At 48.2% G+C, this 26940-nt stretch overlaps 1 protein-coding gene across 4 annotated transcripts; it reads right to left on the reverse strand.

The window, feature by feature from the left end:
* Positions 1-315: 315 nt before the first annotated feature.
* On the reverse strand, positions 316-26827 carry HEPH (hephaestin). Of its 4 annotated transcripts, XM_075106524.1 has the most exons (22): positions 26720-26748; positions 26331-26405; positions 22996-23192; positions 20457-20701; positions 19507-19719; positions 18768-18947; positions 18096-18350; positions 17335-17503; positions 16001-16140; positions 13920-14051; positions 13117-13328; positions 11299-11449; positions 10780-10992; positions 9752-9962; positions 9348-9487; positions 8322-8453; positions 7241-7347; positions 6270-6495; positions 4657-4796; positions 4110-4272; positions 3000-3032; positions 316-1413 (listed from the first exon to the last, which is right to left on the reverse strand). In XM_075106524.1, exons 3-22 carry the CDS (start codon positions 23154-23156, stop codon positions 1169-1171), a joined length of 3468 nt encoding a protein of 1155 aa, XP_074962625.1. In that variant the 5' UTR covers positions 23157-23192; positions 26331-26405; positions 26720-26748; the 3' UTR covers positions 316-1168. The 4 variants fall into 4 exon arrangements, with proteins under 4 accessions (XP_074962625.1, XP_074962626.1, XP_074962624.1 ...); XM_075106525.1 differs by lacking the exon at positions 26331-26405 and having other exon boundaries at positions 26720-26827; XM_075106523.1 differs by lacking the exon at positions 26720-26748 and having other exon boundaries at positions 26331-26446.
* Between the last annotated feature and the right edge of the window lie 113 nt (positions 26828-26940).

Consider the following 26940-nt stretch of genomic DNA (forward strand, 5'->3'; position numbering starts at 1 on the left):
CTAACACCTGCAATTCTGTGCTATCACAGGGCAAGGGTCGCCTTAATGCAGCCCCTCGCTCTGGCAAGCATTCCCTTAGCTCAGGCCACACTACCTCAGGCTCCATGGACTGCCACTTATTTGCTCCATGCTGCTAGATTCCACCAGCACTTTAGCCGTCGTCTTCACTGTGGCCACGTTTGCCTGGACAAAACTGCCATTGTACCATGATGGGGGAAGCACCCACTGGCTTTTTCTGTCCCAGGCATAAACTCCAGCTCACACAGGACTGAGTCTTTGGCTTGGCTCACAACAGTAACATGGCAACAGCTCAACTCTGGAGACAAATTCAATAAAATGTATTTGAAAGAAAGAGAGCGAACCACATCGCAGCATCCTTGACCCTGTTGCACAAGGAGCTGCAGAGGTGCTGAGGTACAGCCCCACGTGTGCAGGCCAACAGAGCTGCGATGCAGGGAAGTCACCAGGACACCACAGCTCTTGGAAAAGCACAAGGCACAGGATGCCCAATATCAAAGCACGTTGCCTGGGGTGCTGACAGCAGAAGGGTGTGCTGCAGCAAGGCTGACGGTGAGGCACAGCGGTTGTCATGGTCCTCGGCAGAGCTCTCCACACCCTGATACGTACTGCCCTGAATTTGCATATGTCCAATTACTCATCAAAACCAGCAATCCAAATCTAAATTAACATTTTCTCTTCTGTATTCTTAATTGATTCACAAAAATGGGAATATTATCTTCCCCCTTCAGATTAATTACTTTAAAGGCTCACAGTTTCTTGGGAGACAACTCCCAGCTCAGCTCTGGCAATGGAGCAAGGCTGGAATCTGGCCTAAGCTAGACTGCTGAGAAAGACCAAGTGGAGTTGTTCTGGGCAGAAGAAAATAGGGGAAATGCCTGTCTCTTTCTTGGGGAAGAGGAGTATTTTAGGACATTTTTAGTCTTGTTACTTGTCTTCAAGCGAGTTCAAAGGGTCCTAAGATCTCTCCTGGATGGACTTTTTCTTTACAGAGTGCTGATGAGGATATATGAAGAGGTCAGGGCTCCAGCTTTCCCTCCTTAGCTTCTAGAAGTACAGTGTATGATTGAAATGATGCCCCAAAATCTTTGCTGTGGACAACGATCCAGCCTCTGCTCAAAGCACACAGCCTGAAGTTCGTACATGGTTTTTACAGTGACGAATTCTTTTTAGACACGAGTTTGAATCCATCATCCAGGATGGACCTCCGATTGCATCTTAACTTCTTTTGTCTCTTGAGATAGATAACCACTCCCAGGAGGAAGCAGGCGACCAGGAAGAGCATCGTTCCTGCAACAGCTAGAGTGATGACTGTGGCCTCTATCTGCCCTTGAGCCAACTTAGTTCCAAAAAGCATGATCTTCTTAGACACATCCTTGTCCTCAGGTGGAAACTCTGAGACACAAACAAAAAGATAGTTCCAATGAGAGGCAGAAATACCACAACTGAAAGGTTCAAGAAAATAAAAAAAAAAAAGGACCAAATAAAGACCCAGTGCAATCAAAGCAAGTCAAAGGAGACCCAGTCGCCCTCCATCTAACAGACCCTCATCCCTGAGGTCACATAGAAATTTGAGAATGAATGATTCTTTCCCTAATCAACTCCATCCCAGGACATCACCACGTCTCACAGCTCTTCAGCCCACACAGCTGACCATTGCTGCCCCCGCTCACGAGGGAGGGGATCTGAGGTTGCGTGGGGAGTCAGTGGCTGGGCTAGGAACGGAGGAATGGAGACGAGAATGTGTCTGGACCGGGGCTGCTGCGAGTTCCCCGCCCTGCTCCGGGCTCCCCACGCACATGGCTGCTGTGCTAACCACCACTTTTCAGAGTGCACTTGCTCAGTCATGCCAGTGGTGAGTGAGTCACTTAAGATCCTGAGCTCTCGTACACTTCCATGCAGAGGCAGCAGCAACCGATTGAGAAGTGGCTGTTTGCACAGGTAACCACTGTTGATCAATGTTTCTGCCTGATGAGCATACGCAGCTGATGTCTGAGGAGGGTATAAAACCAAACTATTTAATACTGTCATTACTATGCTGACACATTTCCTACTCTTCTTTACACTCATTTTTAGTGAGGAAAACGTTGTTGGGAAGGAAGTGACTGATGTATCAGTAGAGAAAGACTCAAAAGTTGTAGGTAGATAGCTGTATGTTCAGCTGGTCTGAGCCAGCTCTGAAATCAGCTCAGCTGCATTTATTCACAGCAGCTGAAGAATGGAGTTGTGGAGAAAGATGAAAAATCAGGGAAATAAATCACCACCATGAACTACTCAGACTTTTACCCTAGAAAATATTAAAGAGATCTTATCTACTCCTTCTCCCTGGTGCTGCTCAAACAAATGTCTTCTCACATCTGTTCCTTAAAATACCTGAAAGACCCAGGGCACATGCTTAGGCTTTTTTCTTGGGGGAAGAGCAAACCAGAAGGCAGATGTGCTTGTTTGCATGCTGACTCAGTCCCTTCAGCTAGTAATGGTGAATGAAAACTCATGAAACCACACAGTCATTGACAGCTCAGGAAGGGAAGAAAACAAATCTAAGGCACCCCTTGGGTTTTGACTAAAAGTGATAAGAAAAATAATCTCCTTTGCAACACTCTCCTTTGAAACCCTTTGAACCTCTGCCAGTTTCTAAGCTTGCACTCTCCTCTGAAGATGAATCCATATGGAGCAAGTACAACAGCATGCGAGCCCACTAAACTTTTTCACCTAACATGGTCAAACGAGCTCAACTTCCTTGTTTTTATCATCAGAGCACAGACATCTGGAGGACAGATAAACAAACTAACCTGGAGCCCTCCCTGTTATCTATCAGCAGCCAGGCCTCAGACCAACACGCTGGCCAGCCTGACAGAGAGGCTTTAAGTGTTGTTTGTGCTCCTCCCTTCCTCTCATGCAGCTCTAAATCTGTTCTGAACAGACCTCCCTTCCTCCTCCTCACACACAGACAGTATTTAGCAGTGCAACATACACCGTACCTGCACCGTAGTTTAGGACTTCAAGCTCTGGCTCTGAAAAGAAACAAGAAGAGGGTGAGAAAGCGTTGGGCTGAACAGGTACACAGTCCAGAACATGGCACGCTGGGCAGGATCAGACCCAGAGGCAGCATGGTTTTTCAGGGCTCGCAGGTTTTCTTTTCTCCTGCCAACATTTTCCCTCTCCACATCACACCAAGGGTGTTTTTGTATTACCCACTCACCCCCTCAGCAGGACAGGGGAGGAATCGGAAGGGCAAAAGCAAGAAAAAAAAACCAAACTTGTGGGTAGAGATAAAGACAATTTAATAAGTGAAGGGGAAAAAAAAAAAACAAAAAAACAAAAAAACAACCCTAAAAAGCCAAGTGATGCAAAAGCAATCACTTGCTACCAGCAGACTAATGCCCAGCCAGCCCCTGAGCAATGGCTACTCCGGGAAGAGCTTTTCCCCACTTGTACTGCTGAGCACGATGTATGTGGCACGGAATGTCCCCTGGTCAACCAGGGCCAGCTGTCCCCGCTGTGCCCCTCCCCTGCATCTTGCCCACCCCAACCTACTGAGTGAGAAAGAGAGAAGACCTTGATGCTGCGCAAGCACTGTTCAGCAACAGCTAAACCAGTGGTGTGTTATCAACTCTGTTTTGGTAACAAATCTAAACCACAGCACCACATGGGCTGCTATAAAGAAAATTAACTCCATGGCAGCCAAACTCAGTAGAGTGTCACTCACCTTTGAGCACCTTCCAGTTTACTGGTGAAGTGAGAAGCCTTAGGAAGTACATTTAGATTACAGGTAATATTCTTAGTAAGAAAAATTACTAGCTGATGGCTGAACATTGCTTCTCTGACAGAAGCTAAAATAGAACTCATAATAACAATATAGGCGTTGTCAACCCCAGAAACTAATTTGTTATTAATTCCAGCTGCAGGTATTACCACATTCAAACAGAGCATCTTAAATTAATAGTACTTAAGTAGTTATCTGCTCAATTAACTGGCTGTTTATGGTATGTAAAAGAGTTGTAAGTGTGATGCAAACATTCATCATTTAGCAGCAGTAGTAGGAAGCGCTGTTAGATGTTTTAGGGTAACCACCAGTGACAGTCCCCTACCTGGCCTGGGCAAGACTGTGAAGACTGTCTCCATACCAGCATGAATATGATCAGACACATGACAGTGAAGCAGCCATGTCCCAGGGTTCCCCACCAACATCTCCACCATTTCAAAGGTCCCAGGGAACAGATCCACAACATCTGCTCTGTAGCTTTTGCCATTCTGTCAAAGGGAAGGGAGGCTGTTAGCCTGCAGTACTCTGTGCTCCTTTTCAGAAAGAAAATTCTGTTCGTGTCACTGGGGACCACTTCAGTGCCACTACAGTTTTTGAAAGCTCAAAAAAATATTTCAAAGAGCAGCTCCAGGGCTGTAGCTGGGAAAGCAAACACAACTCGGTAATGCCTAATCCTGAGAAGGGTTAGGCGAGACATACCAGCACAATACATAGGTTCAGCGAGTCAGATTTGGATGTGTGAAGTCACAACCCTTTCCTAGTTGCGTGAAGTTGCTGTGAAGTCATTCGAGAAGTTCAAGTCCGCCAGAGTCAAGCAAAAGTGACGGTGTCAGTGGTCAGTCTCTGCTTTATCATCAGCAGGATATTCTTACCTTGTATATGAAGGTCTCGGCATGAAAATGGACTGTGTGGACGTCAATGTCCTGACCCATTCCCAGGAGGTACCAGTTCACCCGCTCTCCCTGGAACATGGTCAGCCCAGGCAAGTTTGCATAGAGCCTCCCATTGATTGCTGTGCAGTAAATAACATACAGAGAGAGTAGAAAAGGCTGTTACTGAAACAGTAAAGATGCTGAGCCATCTCAGAGGAAGAACATGCAGGGCAAGTTAGATGCTACAAAGCTCATTTAGCAACCAGTGTGCATCAGCAGTTAGTGCCTTCCATATGACAGTCCCCCAGAAGTCTGGCAGTCTCTCTCGAGCTCAACTACTTATCCACTCTGTTAATGGGTAGAAGTAAAGTGACTTGCATCCAAGGCCATGCTGTAGCTCAGCTCAAATAAATCTCAGAAGCTACCTCTTGCTGAAGATCTGCAGGCAGCCAGCAGAGACGGTTGTTTCTAGAATTCAAGATGTGTAAAAATGGCCTTCTTAGCCCAATGGTAGGGAAACACGTATATATCTATATACATATAAACCTCTGAACAATTTACTTGCTGAACAATGAAGACGGGTAAATCCTGCCAAGAGGCAGCCCTGCCATTCTAAGAGTCTCGTGCTGGCTGTACACATTACATGCTGATCACCTGTAAAAGCGCTACAGGGCAGGACTTCATTGCATAATCAGCACAGCAAGAAGGAATACTGCTTTGACTGCAAATGCAAGAAAGGGACCAGAACAGTGAGCGAGCTGAATGCGGTGGCACATGCACAGCAACTTTTGTGCTCAGATGACAACGGAGGGAATAAGATGGAAAGAGACACGATGTGAGGGCAGGAACACCGCTGTCTTACTCCCACATCTGCCATAAGCGCTTTCGGTAGCCCAAAACAAGCATCCAACTTCAGCATGCTGGTTTTGCTAGCTATAATGTTAACAATTACAACAACGGACATGTATATCTGGAGATTCTTTGTATCACGTTTACAAAACCAGTAGTAATGGTAGTTAACAACGCAACTCTTCACTATTGTCATCTCCACAGCTGCCAAGGGACTTGTTTTGCTGAGAGTACTTTAAAGAAATATAGATATAATATGGAGAAAAACTACCAGAAGTGATTTAGAAAAATGCGTTCATCCTACTATGGCAGAAACAGCTTTTTGGTAATCGGCTAAAACAACTGAGCCATGTATTGCAGCCACATAGTTCAGTCAATTAATTTGAAATCTAACATATTCCACTGGCCCTGACACAAACAGGATGAAATGAGTCTGACGTGTTAATTTCATATTTGATTTTATTTCCTGTCCCAAGTCACTCAGACACATCAGAGATTAACCTCTCCGGCCCGTATCTTGCTATGCCTCCTGACGGGGACAGCCGTAACAATCATTGTAGATCAAAGATGTGCGCCATACACGTGCTGTAATATTGAGAACAACAGACTCTTTAATTTGTGCCACTGACAATGGAAAAGGATGAGGGCATTTGCTAGGGGTCAGGCTCCTGGTTTTTGGGTGGCTGACTACTCATAGAGGTCACAGAATCAACACCAGCGTTGCAGAGACAGTAAGGGGTGCTCAGGTGCCTAACAGGCATTACCGTGCATTTTGTTGCTTTCCAGAAATTTGTCATCCAGCAGGTTGATCTCCTTGTCACTCCCCTTACTGTAACGTTCCACATTCTCCTCCAAGTACCAGGACTGATTTTCATCAAAAACCAGGAACAGTAGAGCAAACTCCCTCTCTACATCCTTCCTGATCCCATCAGACCGCAGTGCCCCTCTCCGGCAGACCTTCAGGGGTCCAATCAAACCACTGAACAGATCCTAATCAGAACAAAGGAGAAAAGCCTCTGAGGCAAGAATCTTCTCACCCTCTTTTGCATGCAGTGCTTTGCCTCTCAGCAACCATATTTTCTATTCCCTGCATCACCCCACTTAAAGCAAACGGTGCTACTGTGTAAGTACTCTCATTAGTGAAAATCAGCTACCAAAGCACAAGAAGAGAAACTACACATGCTCTTATGAATGCAAATCCAAGTCATAAATATGAATGGTATCAAAATATTCTCCACTCTGTGGCTGCAAAAACATCTGCAACTTGAGATAACAAGACAATGACCTCGGAGTTGAATGCAATGGTTTATTGCAGGATCCTCCAGGTTGTTTCCCTGTGAAATCAGTGCCTTGATAATTGATCCTAGCAACGCTCAGATCTTCCTGCTTTATCCACAGGACCCAGTTTTGGACAATTTCTGTCCTTCTTGGTTAGCCTTATGGCTCTCACTAATAGCAACCATGACTTACTGGGAGAGGTTCTCATATCCTGCAAATAGCTGTAGGAAGGAATTGTGGAATTGTTTTATGAGGGTTTGTTAGGGAAAAAATAAGGACAAACATCAGGACAAATTTGGAGGACTTCACGTCCCAAGAGGACACTGGGCATGCCACCAGGTGGTTCTTCTACCTCCTGGCTTGGCCAATCTCTAAACTGTATCCAGCTCACACTGTTTTCTAGACAGGGTGAACAATTGGTCTAACTGGGATTTTCCGGTTCTAACTTCTATTTTACCTTTACTGGGTCCACTGTGGAGTAGTAGATCCAAGGAACACAAGCCGAATCATTTGACCCAGGACCAGATCTCTCGGGAACTTCCCATTGGTACGTCACAATGTCACCTGAGTGACAGAGAAGCACCATTAACACCAGTGTGATACACTCACCAGTTTGCTGAGCAGCATGCAAAGCAAAACAAAAAAAGAAGATCCTGTCTCTAAAGTGCAAATTCAATTCTGATCTTGCTGGATGTTGCATCTTCCTTCTCCCAACACTGCAAAGCAGGATGGAAGCTCCCCTCTCACAAGCAAAGCTGAGGGGTCACAGGATGCATGTGCTGTCCGGTACCCATGCAACTCTTATCTGCCACCTTTCAGACTGAACCTGACCAAGGAAATTCCACCTCTTCAGTACAGATGGAGCTTGAGATGATCTTTTGTCTCTTTGAAGTATATTTATGATGCTCATTCAAATTCATTTTTAAAATTACTATTTTGTGTGTTAGCAACACATTTCAGAGAGATAGGGCCTGACTGAAAACCTGTTTGCTGCTTAGACAGCCTGCGCAATTTGAAGGGGGCCAAGAATTATACAAGTTGGCACCTGGACCACAAAACAAATTGGTTATTTCAGTCAGCATCCTTGCAAGCAATTGTGTGTTTCTCTTATTTCATACTATTTTCATACCACCGTGCACAGCACAGGAAATATAGGTCCCAAAGAGGGGCAGCTTCCCCCACCGTGGGCTGTCAGCCCAGAGCTACCAAGGACTGAGCTGTGAACTGCCATCGTTTCTCCTTCCTATGACAGGCCACGCTCAGTGGGGAGGATAAGGCTGCACACAGAAAAGTCTGAGCTAAAAGCTTAGCCCAGAAGCCAGAGCAGAACATGAACTCCTCGGGCAGCCACCCCCACACAAGCGATACCCACTTAAACCGCGGTGAACCTGAACAACCAGTTATTGTTCAGTTCCAGTTCTCTACCACAAGAAAACAAGTACATCTAAGCCTGCTTAAAAGGAAACTGGTCTAGCTATAGGCTCAAGTTAGCTTCATAAGCCCGTACAGGAACATGGCTGGAGACCACGGTGACTTACCTGGGTTTGCTACTTGCGGCTGTCCCGTCCCCCTCTCCAGCACCCCGTGTGCACGAATGGAGTAGGGTCGCGTGGCATTGTTCTTAAACACGATGTTGAGAATATCTCCCACTTCCGCCCACAGAAAAGGACCTTGAGATAGGAAGAATGTACTCAGAGACTAGCAAAAACTGTCAGTGCATCCCTTGAGGATATTCCCATCTTCTCTCTCATCGTCTTCTCCCCAGACATATTCCCTTATAATATTTACGATACTCCCCTACCTATTCTCTACCCTCCAAAAAGAGAACTGCAGGTCAGTCCCAGTTCAAGTAAGTCTTAGAAAACCAGACTGAGTTTCACAGTGAGGGAAATGAAGGTTGTTATGCATTTTAACTGTGCCCAGTACAGCTAAGGCTTGATTTTTAAATATGCTCAATTTCTAAATATGCTAAATTTCACAGCATCTTAATCATACCTTGCTGCTGTTTTCAAAAAAATGTGGTAATATTCAATTTGGCCTGACAGTGTCACAAATCAGAGCTGCAGCTTATTTTGAATGGCATATACTGCCTCAGCCTTGCTGCTCTGGCACTACTTACAGTCCTGGGTTCATAATGCAGAGCTGTGTCTCTACAGACCCCCATCAGACATGTAACGTGCTTCTCCACTTCCCAAGGCCTGCCTGCTTTTGCCCCAAAAGTATTTCTCTCACAGGTACAGATTTCCACCTACATCTCTCAGAAGTCAGCAGTTATTTCTGTTCTACAGTCATAGAAATGCAGGTGTGAAATACTTTGCCCGAGACACAAAAGTTGGCATAAAGGCAGGCATGAGAACCCAGTCTTCTCTACTACAAGCTGTGTTCGGGACCCTTTTTCTCCAAAGCTGGACAGGAGAGAGTCTAAATTTCTCCTCACTTGCATACACAGCAGATGCCTAAATATCTAGGAGGCCTTCAGATTACAGCCCTTAGCCACTGACGCTCTACAGGCCAAGTCCCACTGCTGTGTGAGTGGAAGATGTACCCTCTGCACAGATCCTTACCTAGTATCCCGAGGTGCTCGTCACCATTTGTCCTGGCCTTGGGGGTCTGGAAAGTCCCATCGGTGTACTCCCTGTAAACTGCTTTCTTGTACCTGGAGCCGAGCAGTCCATTCTCGTTGTTCAAAAATACATCAGCGTAGCTGAGAAATGCAGAAGGAGTGCTGAGATACCCAAAAGCCCACAGGGAATAAACAGCTAACTTGTGGCAGGGGATTGACCAGTTGAATGGTTTTCCCAGAGACCTGCTTTGGCTGCAAAGGTGGGCAAAGCAACGTGGGGCGCTGCAGCTCCCACCAGCAGTGGCATACACACCGCATCACAAGATGGCCAAGATACCCGACAGGCTTCACACCAGGGTCTACTGAGAAGCTTTGCCAAAGGTTTCCCCAGAAGAAGGGCTCTACCTCTCTGCAGAATGGTTGTGCCGTTCCCGCTCCCAGCTTCGGTCAGGCGCGTAGTCCCACATCACCTCCTCTGCCACGATGTAGTATGTCCGCACCCCCCTGTACTGCGGGGCAGGAGCGGGATCCCTTTTTCCACACTTGGAAACCGAGTAGCGTTCCCTCATCCCAGCCTCGTAGTGATTGCTCGTCTGGCAGTAGATCTCAAAAGTCCCTGAGGGAGGCAGCACAAACAAGGAAGTCAGCTACTTTTAAAGATCCCAGGGAAGAGCTGCTCCCAGTGCAGAGCTTGTCTCGTGGCTGACACCGGTATGTGTGTTTTGTGTGTCTGGGTGTTTGTTTAGGGAAGCTGGTTGCCACAGGCCAAGATGAAAGGGGGTTATTAGAGAAACCAAGCAGGAATGGCACAACAAAGTCCTACATAAAAATCATTTCGGGAGGCTTCCTTACCCAGTAACCAGCTTGTTAGATGTGAAGAAACCCATAAAGTGACATAACTGCGTATCACTGCTGAGACGCTTGTTAAGTAAAAGATCTAGCCTGCGAATGCCAAAGCGGAGGAGACAACTGGCAGCGGAGGCCATCACGTTGTCTGAATAAGGCATGGTACTGTGTGCCTATCCCGCAAACTGGGAAGGCTGGGGTCTGCCATAAATGTGAATCTCCGTGAGGCCTGGGCAGCGGAGTTAAGCTCTGGCAACTGCCTGCTGCTTTATTGTGAAAGACATGCTCGCATGTTTCTGTGGGTCGCAGGCAGCAACGTCCGTCGGGGCTGTTACTACAAGTATTTAATAGGAAGTGGCAGCCTAGAAAATCAGTCTGGGACGATACGGAACAAGACCCTGTATCTCCAGTTCTTCCCCAGGGTCAGATGCAAAGACAGGAGCTGTGGCCTCGTAAATGGGACCAAATCAGATCTACAGCACAGCTCGCCCTGTCAGAGTTTAGACTGTGCTAAAGAATCAGCCACAGGAGCAAGTACTACAGTAGGAGACTCTTCCTCCTGCAATTTTAGATATGCAGTCACTTACCCTTGTTATCAGGTTGCATGAAGGCAGTAGCAAACGTGTGGGGGAACAGATTGGTTGAATCCCTCCGCATCCCATTCACCTGCAGGGTGTTTCCCTGAAACACAGCTCTGTGTACATCTGCTTCACTGCCCAAGCCCAGAAGGTGCCAGGACACATTGTCTCCTTCACACACGTCCAGCCCAGGCAAGTTACCAAACATAAGTCCATTAATGGCTGCAAAGCAGAAAACAATTAAATCTCTGCACATACGTATCGGCAAGTGATTTATTTTGTGCATGCAGTTTGACAGGGAAGACCTGCCAGTGGAAATATAGCTTCCTTGTAATCCACCCCTGAATACGCTCAGGACATGCTTTCTGAGACAGCTGTTGTTCTTTTCCCATGTCCCACCTGCTGCCTCTAGCCTCACTCCATTTCACAACACAGCCACTCCAGCTTCCCAGCTCAATATTCAGGTGAACACTGCCCCAGGTTTTGCAGGTTCATTCCCGCTGCATGTGGAACAGCATCAGGCCATACCATGCATCCTGTTCGATTCCTCAAAGCCACCATCCTTCTTCACAGAAGTCTCTTCCATCCTCAAATAGTACTTTATGTTTGCATTTAAATACCAGCTGAGGTTCTCATCAAACACGCTGAAGAGAAGGTAAAATTCTTTGTCGATCCCTTTCTAAGATATAATCATAATCATGGCTGTTAATTTTTAAAATGCACCAATTAATTACCCTCACAGTTAAAGCTGTTGTGCCTGGCTCTCACATTCCCCTTTACCTTATAACTTGGCTCACTGAGGGCCTCTTTAGTCAAGTTGAATGTTCCTCTTTCGTTCCATAAGAGGCACCACTTGTGGATTTTTCCATACTTCACATGAGTAAAGTGACCAAAATGCAGGCAAGGATATAAAGCCATTGCCTCCTTCCCCCACCATCCCTACGTTTAGGTGGAGGTTTCACTGCCTGTCCCAATCAGACCTGAGATCAGAGCCCAGCCCACACGGCAGGCCGAGGACTATGTTCCACCCCTCCTTTCTCCTACCACAGGCCTAGATTGGGGATGTTTTTATTACCCTAAGTCCTTGAAAGTGTTCATTCTCCTAAGAAATGCATTCTTCCAAAGCACGGTGTGTTTCTCCACTAAAAGAACATCCCCGTTGTTGTCCAGATTCTCATTCCAATATCAGCTTCCTCAGCCCTACCCAGGAGGACACCCTGCAGAGGGGGCTGAACTATTCCCAGACGGTGGCACACGAGGGGTGGCCAGGCACCTTTCCTAATTAAGCATTCATTAAAGGGTTGCCCAAGACTGTGGAGCCAGAATTGCTGCCCCAGGTGATTTTTCCCTGGCCTGCCTTTCCAAACAAGTCTGTTTTGTTTACACCCTTTCAATACCTGCAGATGTTATCATTATCACAGCTCCTTCACATCGTGAGCTGTACATATTCACGATTCTCTTGGCTCAGGAGAGTCACATTTCCACCCTGTGTAACATGCTGATCTCTTCTGCACTCCTAATTTAGCCACATCGTGCCACCACTGAAAGCAGTCACAGGCAAATCCTCCAGGGAGGCTCTCGTGGCAGCTGTTTTGAGACCCGCCAGCCACTCCCTGATCTACACCGCAAGGTAGGCAGGGTGGCACTAGGTTGTTTTTCTGCTACCTACTGTTCTTCACAATAAGGCTCTGCTAATCTGTCTTGCACTTCCCCAGTATTAATTTGCTGCCTTCCCCAGACTTAACTGCCACGAGTAGACTACCCCTGAGTGAAATAAGGTTAAGTTCTGGTTGCCCTTCAGACTTCCACTCTCTTTACCAAAAGCATAAAGACTGACACGGATTTTCACATGCTTTTTTGTAGCCAGCTCTACTCGAATATGAACTGATCTTGCAGACGAAATGCAATTCATCCAAACCTCAAAGCATTATATCATTCAAGCAAATCACCTATAAGTAAAAATGTCTTTTTAACATTTCTGAGACTGCAATGAATATTCCACATGCCTCAAAGAAGCCTGCTACGCAAGTCTCAGGACAAAAGCTATCTATAAAGTCACATCCAAGGTACACTTGTTCAGCCAAGTTTGGCCATGAGTTTTAAAGCAGAGCTCAGAAACCATTTCAAGGGCAGCCCTTGGGAGCCCAGAACTCCAGCCATTCCCACCTAAGACCTAGGCGCCAGCTGTCCTGGTGTTAACCTGCCTTGTGGCTTTGATTCAACTCGCCTAGACTCACACTATCATACATTTGATTTGATTATGTTCCCTAATTTTTCACTGATGCTTCTTTCTCTACAAGAGAACAAAGAACATGCTAAGGGTTGTGGCAGGAAAACCCCTTTTACCTGTCTGTTGTTGCCATCCAAAGTGCCCGGCTTGCAGATGACCAGAGGCCCCACTAAACCCGAACTGGAGTCTTTGGCAGGATTCGCAGCAGAGCTGTACATCCAGGTCAGGCAGGGAGGGTCGCTGGCCGTGGGCCCAACGTGCTTCGGCACAGTCCAGCGGTACGTGAAGTTGTGCAGTGGCGCAACGGCAACCCCGTTCTGGGACAGACCTTTAAAACAGGGGTTGGCACGGTTATTCCCAAGGTCCCTGAACAAACTTGGTTACATCTTCTCACCAGCTACATTCGTACTGGGCTTTGTTTCATTCGTGTCACCAGAACACCCAGCCCCTCTGAAGTGTGATGTGGGAGTGTTCAAGGCACAGAGAGCTGCTCTCAGTACCATGTAAATTCCTGCTGGTGCCGTGGCAGGGACGGGCATGGTGACAGGAGGTAACAAAGGGGATCCCCTGCATCAGGGGAGATGGTTATCTAAGCTGGAGTGCACTGGGCGCGCTCCTCTGCTCACGGGGTCTCACACAGCTAGAAATGGTCTGAGCTTTGGTTTAGAATTTTCATCCAAAAAATAGCACCTCTGGAGCCATACTCCCTCTGGCACCCTTCCTGGGCACCAGGGCAGCGGAAAGCCTCCTTCGGCAAGGCCTCGGGCAGGTGCAGAGGACCAGGCTGGCTTCCACCCCGTTCCTGAGCACAACGAGTCCTTCCTGGCTGCAGAAACTACCCCGCACCGAGGAGGTACGAGCTGTGGAGCTCCACCACCAGCATTAGCATTCAATTACTTGAGAAAAAGGAGCCACAAACCATCATGGTACTGCATCCCTTCCCATGCCTTCCCATAGGACACTCCGTGAGGCTGGATGCTGAAAGGCCAGGAGGCTTTGTTAAAAAACATCACCAGGATGGTGTCTCCAACTTCAGCTTTGATCACTGGACCTACACAAATAGCAGAGAGAGCATGTCAGCAACTGAGCAACTCCCCTGGTGACCAGGCAAACTGAAGCAGCCAGGGCCACCTTTCACCCAGGCAGGGGGGAGCAGAGGATGCAGAAGAAATGCGGACACCCTCGTACATAGACGCTGCCTACGGCCATTCAGCCCTGGCAGCAGGAGCAGGGGGCTGACAAGAATTATCCGAAACCGTGGCCTCCCCAGGCCCTGCTCTGCACCGTAGCAACTACTGCCCTGGGGGTCAACATCTCCTCTGGGTGGCACCCCAATTCCTCAGAGGAACCCCAAACCAAGCCCTTTGTAAATACACCATTCACCTTCCTGATGTGCGAGGGGGCTCCTTTCAGGCCTGGAGCTGTGGCCCTCTCCCCTCCATCAATTAAGACTTAGGGTTGGACTGGTCCTTGCAGTTCAGGGGACCACGTTAGCGTGATGGTCCACAACAGGGCAATCCTGCCGCAGTTCTTCACTGATGAGGCTCCCCCTTCCTCCTCCTCACCCCTCCCCTCCTAGGCAGCCCAGGCTCCATCCCCACTGTTCATTAAACATCTCAGGCGACTGATGCGGGCCATAAAACCAAGAGGCAACCTGCTGCACGGTTAGCAACGTGAATAAGCTACCTGCAGCATCCCACAAGCACAGGGACTCTGGGTGGCACCACAGCAGGCCACTGCAATGGAGGCAGGTGGAGGGCAGCAGGAGCGAGCTGCGGGGTGAGGAGCTGTCAGATGCCCACAGTGGCCGTGCCTAACAGCCCCACGAAGAAAACCAACAGCACTAACAACCAGCCCAGCTGAGTGTACTTTGTGGCAAGAACAGGCAGCGTAAGCCAGCGGCACATGCCCATGCAGCACGGGATGTCCACACTGCACCACGTCCCGTTCAGCAGCTCCCTGTGCCAGAGCTCAGCCCCTCGTGGCCCCATATCTCTTCTAGACATCCCAACCACTTTACTGAGTCAGCTTTAATGAGCCAGTTAAACGAGTTCATGCCACTCCCCCCCACAGATGTCACTTGTTTATCTGACCAGGGATTTTCATCAATTCATTCTTCAGTGGTTTTAGTTTACAATAGAAAACATCTGTAATTTCTTTGTTATACCAGAGTTTTCCCTCAGTCACTCGCCTTTCTATAGGAATGTGGCTGTTTTGCTGGTAATGCTAACCCTTTTCTTCCCCTGGTTCCTAAGGTCTGGCAAGACACCGTCAGCTCCTGACAGTTACACTGCATCTCTCCCATGCATAACTCCACTATTTAACTTTTATTCAGCTGCTCATAGTTCTTGTTTGCCTCTCCACTATTCTCCTCCCCGCTCCCAATCTGTATTTTACTCCATGTGCTCGTTCCTTCTGTGGCCTCTGCTGGATTGCTGTTGCTAATTTCTAGTGTCATTAGATTATTAGTCACTGTTGATGCAGGAAATTGGACCACACCTGTATGTTTCTACCACATATGTCACAGCCTTCATGCACAATTTATCTGCCTCTACACACTGCCTATTTTCTTCTCTCGTCTTTCTTCACCACCCCCACTGTTACCTGGCTATAACAGAGAGACCACCCGCTCAAAAGAGGAAGCTTTCTGTGAGGGAGTGGGGTTTGTAGCATGCCTTGAAGATGCTCAGTCAAAACCACATAACCGGAGGCTATCACTGTGGCCCGTTCAGCTCTAGTTACAAACACCACACTGCATCCCTCAGCCCTTACTACAATCTCTGAAGACTGCCCTGGCAGAAAAGTGATTCCATCTGTTCTACCATTCTACATCCTAGGTCTGTCCCCCTCACTCTTAGATGTAAATGCTGTGAAACGCCTCCTCTGTGCCACTCACTGCACCATGAAGCAAGAGGACAATTACAGCCAACTGGAACTCCCAACATCAGCATTGCTCTCGCAGGCACTGAAAGAGGATTTGTGTTGCTGGATGATTCCTACCAAGTATCCCAAGGTGTTTCTCCTCTTCTGATTGCTGCTTTTCCTCGCGGAAGCTCTCATCAGTATATTCCACATACTTTGCCTTCCAATAGACACCCCCAATTCGGTAGGTGCTATGCTTGAAAAACTGCTCAGCAGGGCTAAATGCAAAAAGCAAACATCAGGTCATTTCTATGAAAATCAGCCCTGTTCTCCTCCTGCTCCCTGCCCACACCCCTCCGGCAATGCCAGCAGCATCTCCAAATCAAGCAGCTTTTCAGACAAGGACAGCACCTCTGGTTTGAACAAGCGCAGCTTGCCTCAGTGAAACTTTTTCACCCTACAGACTCGTCTACCCACTGTGTTCAGAGAGCACCTCTGGCACGCAGCCCTCTCCCAGCTGAAACAGCCGCGCTCAGTGGCACAGGTGTGAACAGCGTCTCTATACAAGGTGTGCAAGAGAGGGCAGTGAACGGAACTGCAGCGCAGTAAACGGAAAGGCAGCGCTACAACTCCGAGTTCTTCAGAGGCCAGGGGACAACTGCAGTCATAACTGGAAAAACCCCACAGACAACAGCTGTAAAGAGAGATTCATTTCCTCTGCCACCACCCTCTCCAAACATGCAGACGGTCGTAACACGCCTTGCAGGAGAGACAGCTTGGTTACAAGGCCAGCTCACAGGTCTAAGGAACTTTCAGTTCTAAGGCCTGTAAGAGTTGCTGGATGGCTTTGGGTAAATCATTAACCACCCCACATTTCTGCTTCTCCATCTGAAAGAGGTCTATCCTCTCCAACAGCCTCCCAGGCAAGGGAATGGAGGGGGAGGAATGTCTTTGTTTCAGTTAGCCAAAGTCTGAATGGGAAATCACTCACCAACTGCCACCACAACCATCTGACACGTGGGATGGAAGGCTGCCGTCAAGGTCACTGCTTTTGATTTCCTAGAAATTGCTTGCTGCAGCAAGGCTATACCGAAGCAGATCTGCAGGCTAGCTCTGCCACCCTGTGTCTGCTGCAAGATGTGCTTTCTTAATAGTTCATAAAATATACACATCTGTTCCTAGGTCAGGCACAGCAAGTAGAAATGAAGCCCAGAGACATGTGGCAGCTCATGTTCTACCTAAGCTGGGACTCCTGGAGTCTGTGCTAAGGCTGTGAACCTAGTACTGCTCTCAGTACAGTAGCTACAGCAACCTACAGCTCCAGATGGGGTGATCTGCCTTCCCAGGAAATGTATTCCACACAAATTGCGGGCACGTATTTTGACAAGAAATCCCACGTTTTCCTTAGCCACCTCCCCAACACAGACTAGAGACTCCCAAACACTGCCCTAGCCCATCAGCCTCGTGCTTACCTGCCTGCCTCACTCAGCTGTTTCCCACTGCTTTGGTCGAGCCCTGAAGGTCCATAGTCCCACTGCACTTCCTTTGCAGCTATATAGTATTTCCGAACTTTCCCTTCCAGGGTGGGTGCTGGAGCTTGCCGAGAACAGGGCCGGACTTCAAAGAGTGCCCCCATCCCAGCTGTGCAAGACACGGTGGAGGACACACATGCTTAACCCCTCTCAGACTGTTTGACCAGGCAATAAACACCATCCCACATTCCTACCACAAACTGGACGTTCCTCTGCTGCTGTCCCAAAGGCACATGGCTGGGAAAAGGTGATTAGGTGGCTCCCACAGCAAGGGGTTTGTGATAGTTCGCAGAGCTTCTTACCTTAGATATCAGATGCTGTGGAAGTATGGACAGGGAGCGAATAGAGCCTTCTGCTATCCCCCCCATGTACCACGTAAGTGCCTCTTAACAGGGACAAGAGTTCTTACGGCACTGCCTCATCTTAGCTTTCAGCTGTACCAAACTTACTGTCTTCACCACCGATCAACATGGACCATCATACAGTGGTACAAGTCACCCCCAGTAAGTCTGGCCTGCACTGTAATGATCAATCCGCCCCAATTTATACAAGGCAAGGAGTGACCCCATTCATCTGGGGACGTTTTTACTGGGAATCCTGCCCAAGGCACTGCCCCCTACCACACTGTACGTCACGGGCCCACCCGGGGAGAAAAAAAGGGAGGCTGCATAGTATGGGGCATATTCCAACCTCTGCCTTACCTTGTATGTGATCATTGATCTGACAGCTCAGTAGCCATCTCCCAGAGTTACTGGGGATCATGTCTGCTGTAACAAAAGTGGCTGGGAAGAGGCTGGCCACGTCTGTCCTGTGGCCTCGAATATTGATCACTTGTCCATGAAAGTAGGCTGTATGAATATCAATTTCATTGCCCATCCCGAAGAGATGCCATGAAATGTAATCCCCAGCACACATTATCACGTCAGGGAGGTTCCCAAACACATAGCCATTAATAGCTGCAAAACCAAGCAAGCCAAAATCAGAGATTAGAAAAGGGGCTGTCAGAGCTGCTGTCAGCAGGCCACAGTACAGGCAAGTTTGAAGACGGACCTAACCAGAACTCTTCTTCCTCTTCCCGTTCTGGAGAGCCCAGCTCCACAATTCATTCCTAAAATGTATTCAGGATCTCCAAACAACTAACAAAGGCCCACTCAAGCCAAAGATTAATTTAAAGTAACACTTTTTTCTGGAGTTGCTACACTGCCCCTGTCATATTGTTTACCTAGCACACAGTCTTGGAGCTTGCTGCCTCCTGCCTCCCCTCCGCCCACACCCTGGCATACACCAGCACACAGTGCCTTTCAAGACACCAGAGCACTGACACCCCTGGAGTGCCTGGGCAGAGTCAGTGGCTTCACAAAGGTGACACTGACCATGCATTTTGTTGCTCTCCTGGAATTCCTCCTCCTCTTTGTCTACGGAGCCTGGATCTGTGCAGAACAATGCTATGTTCTCATCCAGGTACCAGCTTAGGTTCTCATCCACCACACTGAACATCAGAAAGAAATCAATGTCCACGTCCTGGCGTCTCTGAGAATTGCCAGTCAGTGTACCTAGGGTGAAAGAAAAGATGAATGATTACCCGCCCATGCAGAACAGCAGACATCAGTCAAGGGATTAAAACTCTTACCACACAAATTAGAGACAGATGCTTTCCCCACCACCCTAGCACAGCTCACTGCAGAGTTCTAGCAAGCCCACTCTTTTCTAATATATCCCTGCTGATGTGCTTCTCATTCCCAAGCAGCTCTGCCACTGCATGGCTGAACTGCACCACCTTCAAGTGTTCTTACTCCTGCCGAAATCACACAGTCCCCATTTTTTAAATACACAAACTAGTTCTTGGACAAGATTCCTGCTTTTAATATGGATTCAGACAGCGCGCTCAGATCAAGAGGCCTACAAGCTCACCTGCCCCGCCACCAACATATAAAGATAATGTCATAACCCAGCTAGAACATGGGTACTGTCTTCTCCAGTCATGCTGCATTCTCCCATGAAGCTGGGAGCTGCCCACCAGAGTATCTTCTCATCCTGTCTTTGTTCAAGTCACCACAAAATCTTCACAGTATGAAACTGCAGCCCTCAGCTGCTTCCTCTTGGAGTTTTTACCTTTTTTGCATGTAAGTAATGGCCCAATTAATCCAGATGCAATGTCCCTTGGTGCATCAATATGAGAGTGGTAGATCCAGGTCAAGCAGTTTGGGTCATCAGCAGTTGGGCTGTGATCTTCAGGGACAGTCCAAGTATAGGTGTAATTCTGTCCTGGGAAAACAGCATCATCCCTCTTCTGATCCTGGGGGGACCTATCAGGATACAGGGATCCTAGAACAATTGAGCAACCACAACATCCATTCAAGAAGAGCAGAGATGTCCACACATGTAACCTTACACTGAGCTGCTCTCACTCAGCAGAGAGCTGCACAGGTATACTTGGGTAGCAAATTTCAAAGCAAGACTCACCATCCCAAGGCTTAAACAGTGTTTCATCATTATTCTTTCAAAGAGAAACTGAGGCACAGAGCCATTGTAAGGCAACTGGCCCAGTACACAGGTCAGCACATGGCTGACAGTCATCAGAAAGATGATTCCCAATCTGCGTACTGCTGCTTTGCCTTCAACTCTGCGACGAGCCACAGTCAGCCTCTCTACAATCTCTAGGGTTGCTTCAAATAGCAGTTCTTTGATCTCATACCTCACCATTCTTGTGAATTCCCTGAAGCTCATCGCACTCATGACTCTCGTACTACAGCACTTCAGATAATGAATACAGCTCTTTTGCCTCTGCCCCACTCTCCCACTAGCAAGCTTTGAAGGTTCTTCTAAAGTGAAGAAATCTGGGCTGTGTACTGTAATGCCCAGGTCAGGAGACTACTCCCAGACCTATGAACCTGCTAACCCAACACCGGTGCCTTCACTGAACACCTAAGCGCAGTTGCTTTCCAGCAATATAGCTTTGGGCTAACCAAGTCTGCGGCTTTACAGACATCTTTCCTCAGCACATACTCCTGAGTTCCCAGCGAGAAAAAAATCTGTCCCTTTTATGGCAGCGGCTCATTTACCTTCAGAGTCCTTTTCGTAGAAAACACCATGAGGATGGATTGTATACGGTCGACTAGCAAAGTTTTTTAGGTGTACTTTAATGGTATCCCCCACTTCTGCTCGGATGACAGGCCCAAGGAATCCCAGCCAGCCAGGCTTGGGAATCTCAGTGGTGTAGGTGGAGTCAGTGTATTGCTTATAGACAGACTTCTTGTACGTGCTTCCCACCCTGTCTTTGCCAGGCTGGAGGAATATTGAGGCCTTGCTGTTAAATTGAGAAAAGGGAAAGGCACTGTGAGTCACGTGTTACATAAAACAGCTGGTCGATAACCCAGTAGAGTGACAATGACACACAACTTCCCCAGGTAAGCCCGAAAGCTTTGCCATTACAGAGGCAGCATGCGCGAAGTCATCCGTGAACTCCCTCCTCCCGCACCTCTGACTGCGGGGGCAGCGCTACCCGTGTCCGCTTCAGAAACGGGCAGCGCTGGCCGTTAGACTTGTCTGCTTTCTGAGCGTGTGAAACACAACGGGGCACATCAGCACATTAACAGCTGGGTGAGCCTGGGACCACAGCCACCAGCACGGCCAGGCGCCTCCCCCTGCTGCACTGCATGGCCGCAGCCCTGTCCTCGTCCCTGCATGGACACAAAGTGCACCCCTGAACCATGCAGCACAAACAAGGAGCGGGAAGGACGGCGCTTCTCTGACAACCACGTGCAGGGGACACAGGGAAGAGAAGCCCTTCTTACGCCTGGCTTCAGCCTTCACTGGCCTTTTAGAAACTCACTTCAAAGCCTCCAAGGCATTTGCAGCTAATTCACAGGGGAGGGCTGATCTCCTGAGCTCTCTGGCCAAAACTCACAGCCTAAAAGACACTTTCCTACTCAACAAATTCTGCATTACTTGTAGAACAGCAGACAAGTCAGGCAGGTACATACCCAGCACATAACCAGCTTCTGGAGTTAAAACCTCATACAGGTACTAAAGTTCAACTCATGAGTATATTTGCCCTTTATGGCTAATTCTTAGTAGATAAGAGATGAATCATGGTCCAGGTATTAGTGGGACCAGCCTAAATGAGAGCTGAGGTTACTCCTCCCACTTCCCCCTTAGCATCAATGACCCTGCAGTCATATAAGTAGCCCAGAAATACAGGCAAACTCTAACACGTATCTCCAGAAGATGAACAGTTGAGACCAAGCCGTGAAGCACCAAGCCCTTGTAATTCAGAATCGTGAAGGGCCGGGCTCTAGTTGTGCAAGCTAGAGCTCAACCCTTTGCGAAGTCATTCCTGCACAGCCACTATTAGCAAAGAATTTACAAATAATTCATACTTCATTTTGCAGACCTCTTTTCCACCCCCCCACATAGTCCACTTCTTCCCAGCAAAAAAATTCTTCAAGCATTTTACTACCTCCTTCATTCATATCAATATCACATCCTTATTGCTAGCGATTTGGTTTCTGCAGTCATGGTACAGATAAGTCCCATTAGCTAATGCAGTGACAGAACAGTTTTTAAGTTTAGTGGCCTTGAATTTCATTTCCTTCTCTTCATGTATTATAAGAGAAAGCAAACAAAAAATCACTGCATTCATTATCACTGCAGGAATCAGCAATAACATCTTTATTAACCTGAATTTTGGGGGGGGTTCCTTTTCTGTGAACTAATTTAAGCCTATTCAGCATCTCCAGAGAACAGAGACTTTTCCATGCTGAACTGACAGACCTTGATATTTTGCTGTGGCGCCCTCCTATTCATGCTGTGCTGTTGCTGAACAATATGTATAAATCCAAGCGTTATTTATCATGGAGGGGTAAATGACAGAGCAGGTCAAGAAATACCAGTTATTTGCCATACAAAATGGGGGGGGAGCAGGGGAGGGAAAGCACAAGTGCCTTTAAAAAGCTGAGAAAAGCTATGCCAAAAAAACCAACCAACCAAACAAAAAAACCCATAACCAGACAAGAAAAAAACAAATAAAAAAACCACTGAAGAAGTTTGGTGTTTTGAAAACTAAAACCAAAACCTCTTTTTGTAGTGACTCAAAGTAATTTCTACAGTTTCCAGGTTTACTTTTGCAACAAAAATGTTTTTCAAACAACCCCTAAAATTCCACGCAGTGAGTTCCACTAAGTCTAAGGCTTGAAATGCCATTCAAACAAAACCAATCCAGCTCTGTCAAGTCATTTACATCAAGAGGTGAAAAGTCATCATGCCTCAGGATACACAAGCTGATCACCAGCTGGAACTAAGAAAAATGAAACCCCAGGGCAGAGCATTGCACAATCTGTTCTATTACGGAGTGTTTGTACTTCTCTCTAGTGTGCAGGCTCTGGTCACTAGATGCTCCATTAAACTGACTGCACATTTTCCCACTGATACAGTTTCTATGTTCCTACGATAAAACAAGTTAAACATTAAGCTCATAAAGAACAGACATCTATGAGGTCGTGTCTCTTGCTTGCTTAGAAGCCCCAGAATACTTGCACGAAATTACTCAAAGTTACTATTTTAAGCCAGTACCGGACTAAATTCTTCTAGAACGAAACATACAGGTCATGTGCGATGCTTTGGTTAGCGAGTACATTCTTCCCTGTCGGAGCATAGTTCCAGTGCACCTCGCTGATCCCCAGGTAATAGACTCGGGTGACACCTCCAGCAAACGTGGGTGGTAGCGTTTGGATGTAAAGCAGCAGCCACCAAAACAATCCCATCGTAGCCTGGAGTGAAGGCACTTTTGGAGGTTACACCTATTTGGGAGAAAAGAAAAACAAAGGTAATGGAACAGAAGAAGAATACAAGCACGTGGCTTGAAGGTATTGGACGTTTTGAGGGGGTATGAAGGGATCACAGAAGTCCTATTGGGATCATTACTCACATATCCAGGAAGGAAATCACTCCTATAACAAAATTAAGGCACAAGGTGGATGGAGACTATGCCTTCCTGATCAGCCCCCAATACCAAACGCGCTTCTCATAACAGTTTGATTAACCTTTTCTCTTTGTCTGTAGTTCTCTTCCAAATGCTTTGTTCCATCATGTTGAGAAAATACTGCTAGTTCAGAAATTTCAGTAAGCGAGGTGAACGGATTCACAGCGAGCGCTGCGTTAGCAGAAAAGGCACCTGTAAATCCTGCGCGCTGCGTAACAGCCGCCCTAGGGCGGCGGGGTCCTGAGCAGAGAGTGCCACGCGCACTGGAATTTCAGGTGACTCATTTTTCACCACCTCTGATGGCCCAGGTCATCTTACAGGACCACATACAACGCTCAGGAAAATAATCCTGAGCAAGTACCTTTATATTTTGAAGCGTTGCCAAGATCTCATTTCTACTAAGCCATCTGAGGAAGTATGATTTAGTCACTCTGAAGTAATTTTAAATTTTCACCTCTTTAAAGATTGCTCTTAGAGAGTGGTTCTCTGTAACCCAGGGAGTGCACCTCAGATGGGCTACACAAGGCTTTTTACTTAGTCTAGTCTGATTAAATATTCTCCCCATGACTTAGATCACGAAGTAAGGAGCTTACTCATAAAGCTTCCAATCGATACCGAGCTTGGTGTGAATAAGCACCAGAAATACTCTAACGAGAGATCCAGGGGAAGTTGCAGAAATTGTCTGAAATAATCAAAACACAATTCTGAACACAAGTTCAAAGAACTACCTGTATGAAGGAGAAACTGGTGCAACATGGGGCAGCAGAATTACACCAAAGGATAAGAAAATAGCTTAGAGTTAAAAAAATGCATGACAAACTAAAAAACCCACATGACAATGCTTAAGGAGGACCTCACCCAGTGACAGAATTAACAAAGCTGAAGCTGGATGTAACCAATAATCAAACAGCCATCTGAACCAAATGTCCAGTTCTTGACACAACAGCAACTTGGAAAACATTCAGCAGAGAGGAACAGAAAGCAAGAGAATTAGAAAAATGTAACCTAGCAAGAAAGCTTAAAGGAATCAGTTTTCTTTAACTTCAGAAAGGGATGGTGACATAACACCGTGTCAGACACAGAAAGGTTTTTTTTTTTTATAAAGAGGCTGTCATTATTTATTTTCCCCTGTCTTTGGTAAAAGCAACATGAATGTATCAGGTTTATTTGCAGCAAAGCTGGATATTCTGTAAGCTTTCAGCTAGTACAGTGTCACACCAGAACAGCTTTCTCAGAGAAGCTGCAAAAGCTCGTACCATATCCGACACCCAATATGTAGGATTCAACCCCAGTACGTGGCAATGGACTAGAGACCTTCCAAACCTCTATTTCTGAGCATGCTGTGCTATCCTCAGAAGCTAAATAATCAAGTATTACTGATTCCAAAGAGTCATTAAATTGCAAAGCTGAGAGAAAGCAATTCTCAACTTGGAAAAGCCTTCCTTCCCTCCTTCCTCAAAAGGGAGCTGTAAGGATCTTTAAATCCAAGATGGTTTTGACCCATCAACACAGCATCACTCTGCTCCAGCAGCTCCACCAGCAAGCTCTCCAGAAGGTACTGGTCACACACCTGAACACACTCAGGTACAGAACAGCCCCCTCCCCATGGCACTTGCTGAGCGGGGACGATGGCAGAACGCTGGCTCAACCCTGCTGCTGCACGCCGTGCCCTAACCTCGCCGACCTTACCCTCTACTACCGCTGCTCCAGCAACCGCTGCTGTTCAGAGAGGTGAAGGACCTGCACCGACCCACTCGTTCTGTGCCAATAAAGAGGTTTCAAAGTAAGGAGCTCAGAAAGCTGCACCCGTGCTGAACACACACATGCCATAACAGCAAAAGGCCGTGGGGACAGCAACAAGGAAAGACAAAGCTGGCAGTGCCAGCCCTCAGCCTGAAACCTCCCATCCCGTCAGCACACGCCCTGCTGGGAAGGGCAGGGGGATGCTTTTGACTCAGCCAAAGAAGTGGCCTTCTTGTCAACACGGGTCAAAGTCTGTAGGAGCAGCTTTCTGCAGAAAGCGTGCCCAGTGGCTGTCCCCAAGGACCGAAGCAGCCGAGCCTGGGGAGCCAGTGGGCACTAATTTTTACATCCTACCACGCTAACAGTTTTTGTGAGCAATATCAAATCCTAGGAAAGGGCAAAGCTTAGACTTTATACCAAGGACAAACAGCAACTCTTAAAGTTGGTTGTGTAAACTGCCTACTGAGACAAATCCCGGCTGCGCCAGCCCACTATTCCAACATGGCAGAGCCCCTGCTTACCACAATGAAGCTCCCCACTGCAGCATCAGTCAACTTATCAGATAGATCAGACTCAACCAGAAGTTATGGCCATCTAAATGCCTTGCGAATGTGCTCTAGCATTCAAAAAAAAAAATCAAGGACCAAGTCTTTGGGACAGCCTTACTGAGGCTTTACAGGAGCCCCGTCTGGACCTCCAGGTGCAGTTTGATCACGATGTTGCACGTAACTCTGTGGCAACTTTAGGAAAGAGCAAAACAACACCACTTAACGAAGATTCAGCAGGCTAGACCGATTCTGTTCTCACATTCTCTTTACAGTCACTAGTCACCATTTAGTTACTCTGCTAGTGCAAGGTAAAGGAAAGCAACAACCTCAAACTCATTCCAAAAAGTTAATCTTTCTTTGAAATATATGTCTTGTTCAAGGGGGAAAAAAAAAAAGCCAACCCCAACTTTGTATCACGTTCATCCCTGAACCTCAATACTTTATACTCCCAGACTTCCCTTGGCCGATTCACTAATAGCACAGGAGTCACAAGTGAACAGAAAACTGGATTTCAGTCCCCGGGGTCGCTAACCAGCTTCCACGTTATCAAGGCAGAGGGACTGGCCGCGGGGCCCCTTCCTGACCCTTGGCTGCAGAGCAGCCCCTGCCCAAGAAAGAGGTGGAAGAAAGCGTTAGACGAGGAGGGAGACCATGGCGTCCCTTACGTGCGGAGCGGGGCCGGCGCGGGCGGTGCGGGCAGGCGAGCGCGTCAGCCGGGAGGCATCTCCGGGAGCGGGAGCCTGCGGGGGTAAGATGCACCAGCGGCGGAGGGGCAAAGTCTGGGCTGTAAAACGGGGCGCTGCCCGCCCGCCCCCGCCCTCCCGGGCCCCGCTCCCCGCCGTGCACGGGGAGCCCGGGCCGCCCCCAGCCGCCGCCGCCCCGCCGGGAAGCGCACCTGCCCGCCCCGCCCGGCGCCGGGCTCGGTGTCCCGGGCTCGGAGCGCCGCGGCCCGGCCAGGTAACGGGGCGGGAGAAAGGCTCGGCCCCCCCGGCGCGGCGAGTCCCCGGGGTCTCGGCGCAGGGCCGGAACTCGGCCCGTGGCCACCGGCACCTACCTGCCCGGTGGGCGGGGCGGGAGGCGGTGGGACACGGCCCGGCCCGGCCCGGCCCTCCCCGCGCCAACGGGCCCTCCCCAGGGAGGCAGCAGGGCTGGTGGGCGGCCCCTTTAACGGCGGCCGGTGATGTCACGGGGCCGCGCTCCGCGCTCCCTCGGGAGCACAACAACAGTCACGCTCGCAGCCGCCGGGCGGGGCGGGCCACGGGGCGGGGCCGCCTA

The sequence above is a fragment of the Phalacrocorax aristotelis genome, chromosome 11 (genome assembly GCF_949628215.1).
Source record: "Phalacrocorax aristotelis chromosome 11, bGulAri2.1, whole genome shotgun sequence".
In the NCBI taxonomy this organism is placed as follows: Eukaryota; Metazoa; Chordata; class Aves; order Suliformes; family Phalacrocoracidae; genus Phalacrocorax; species Phalacrocorax aristotelis.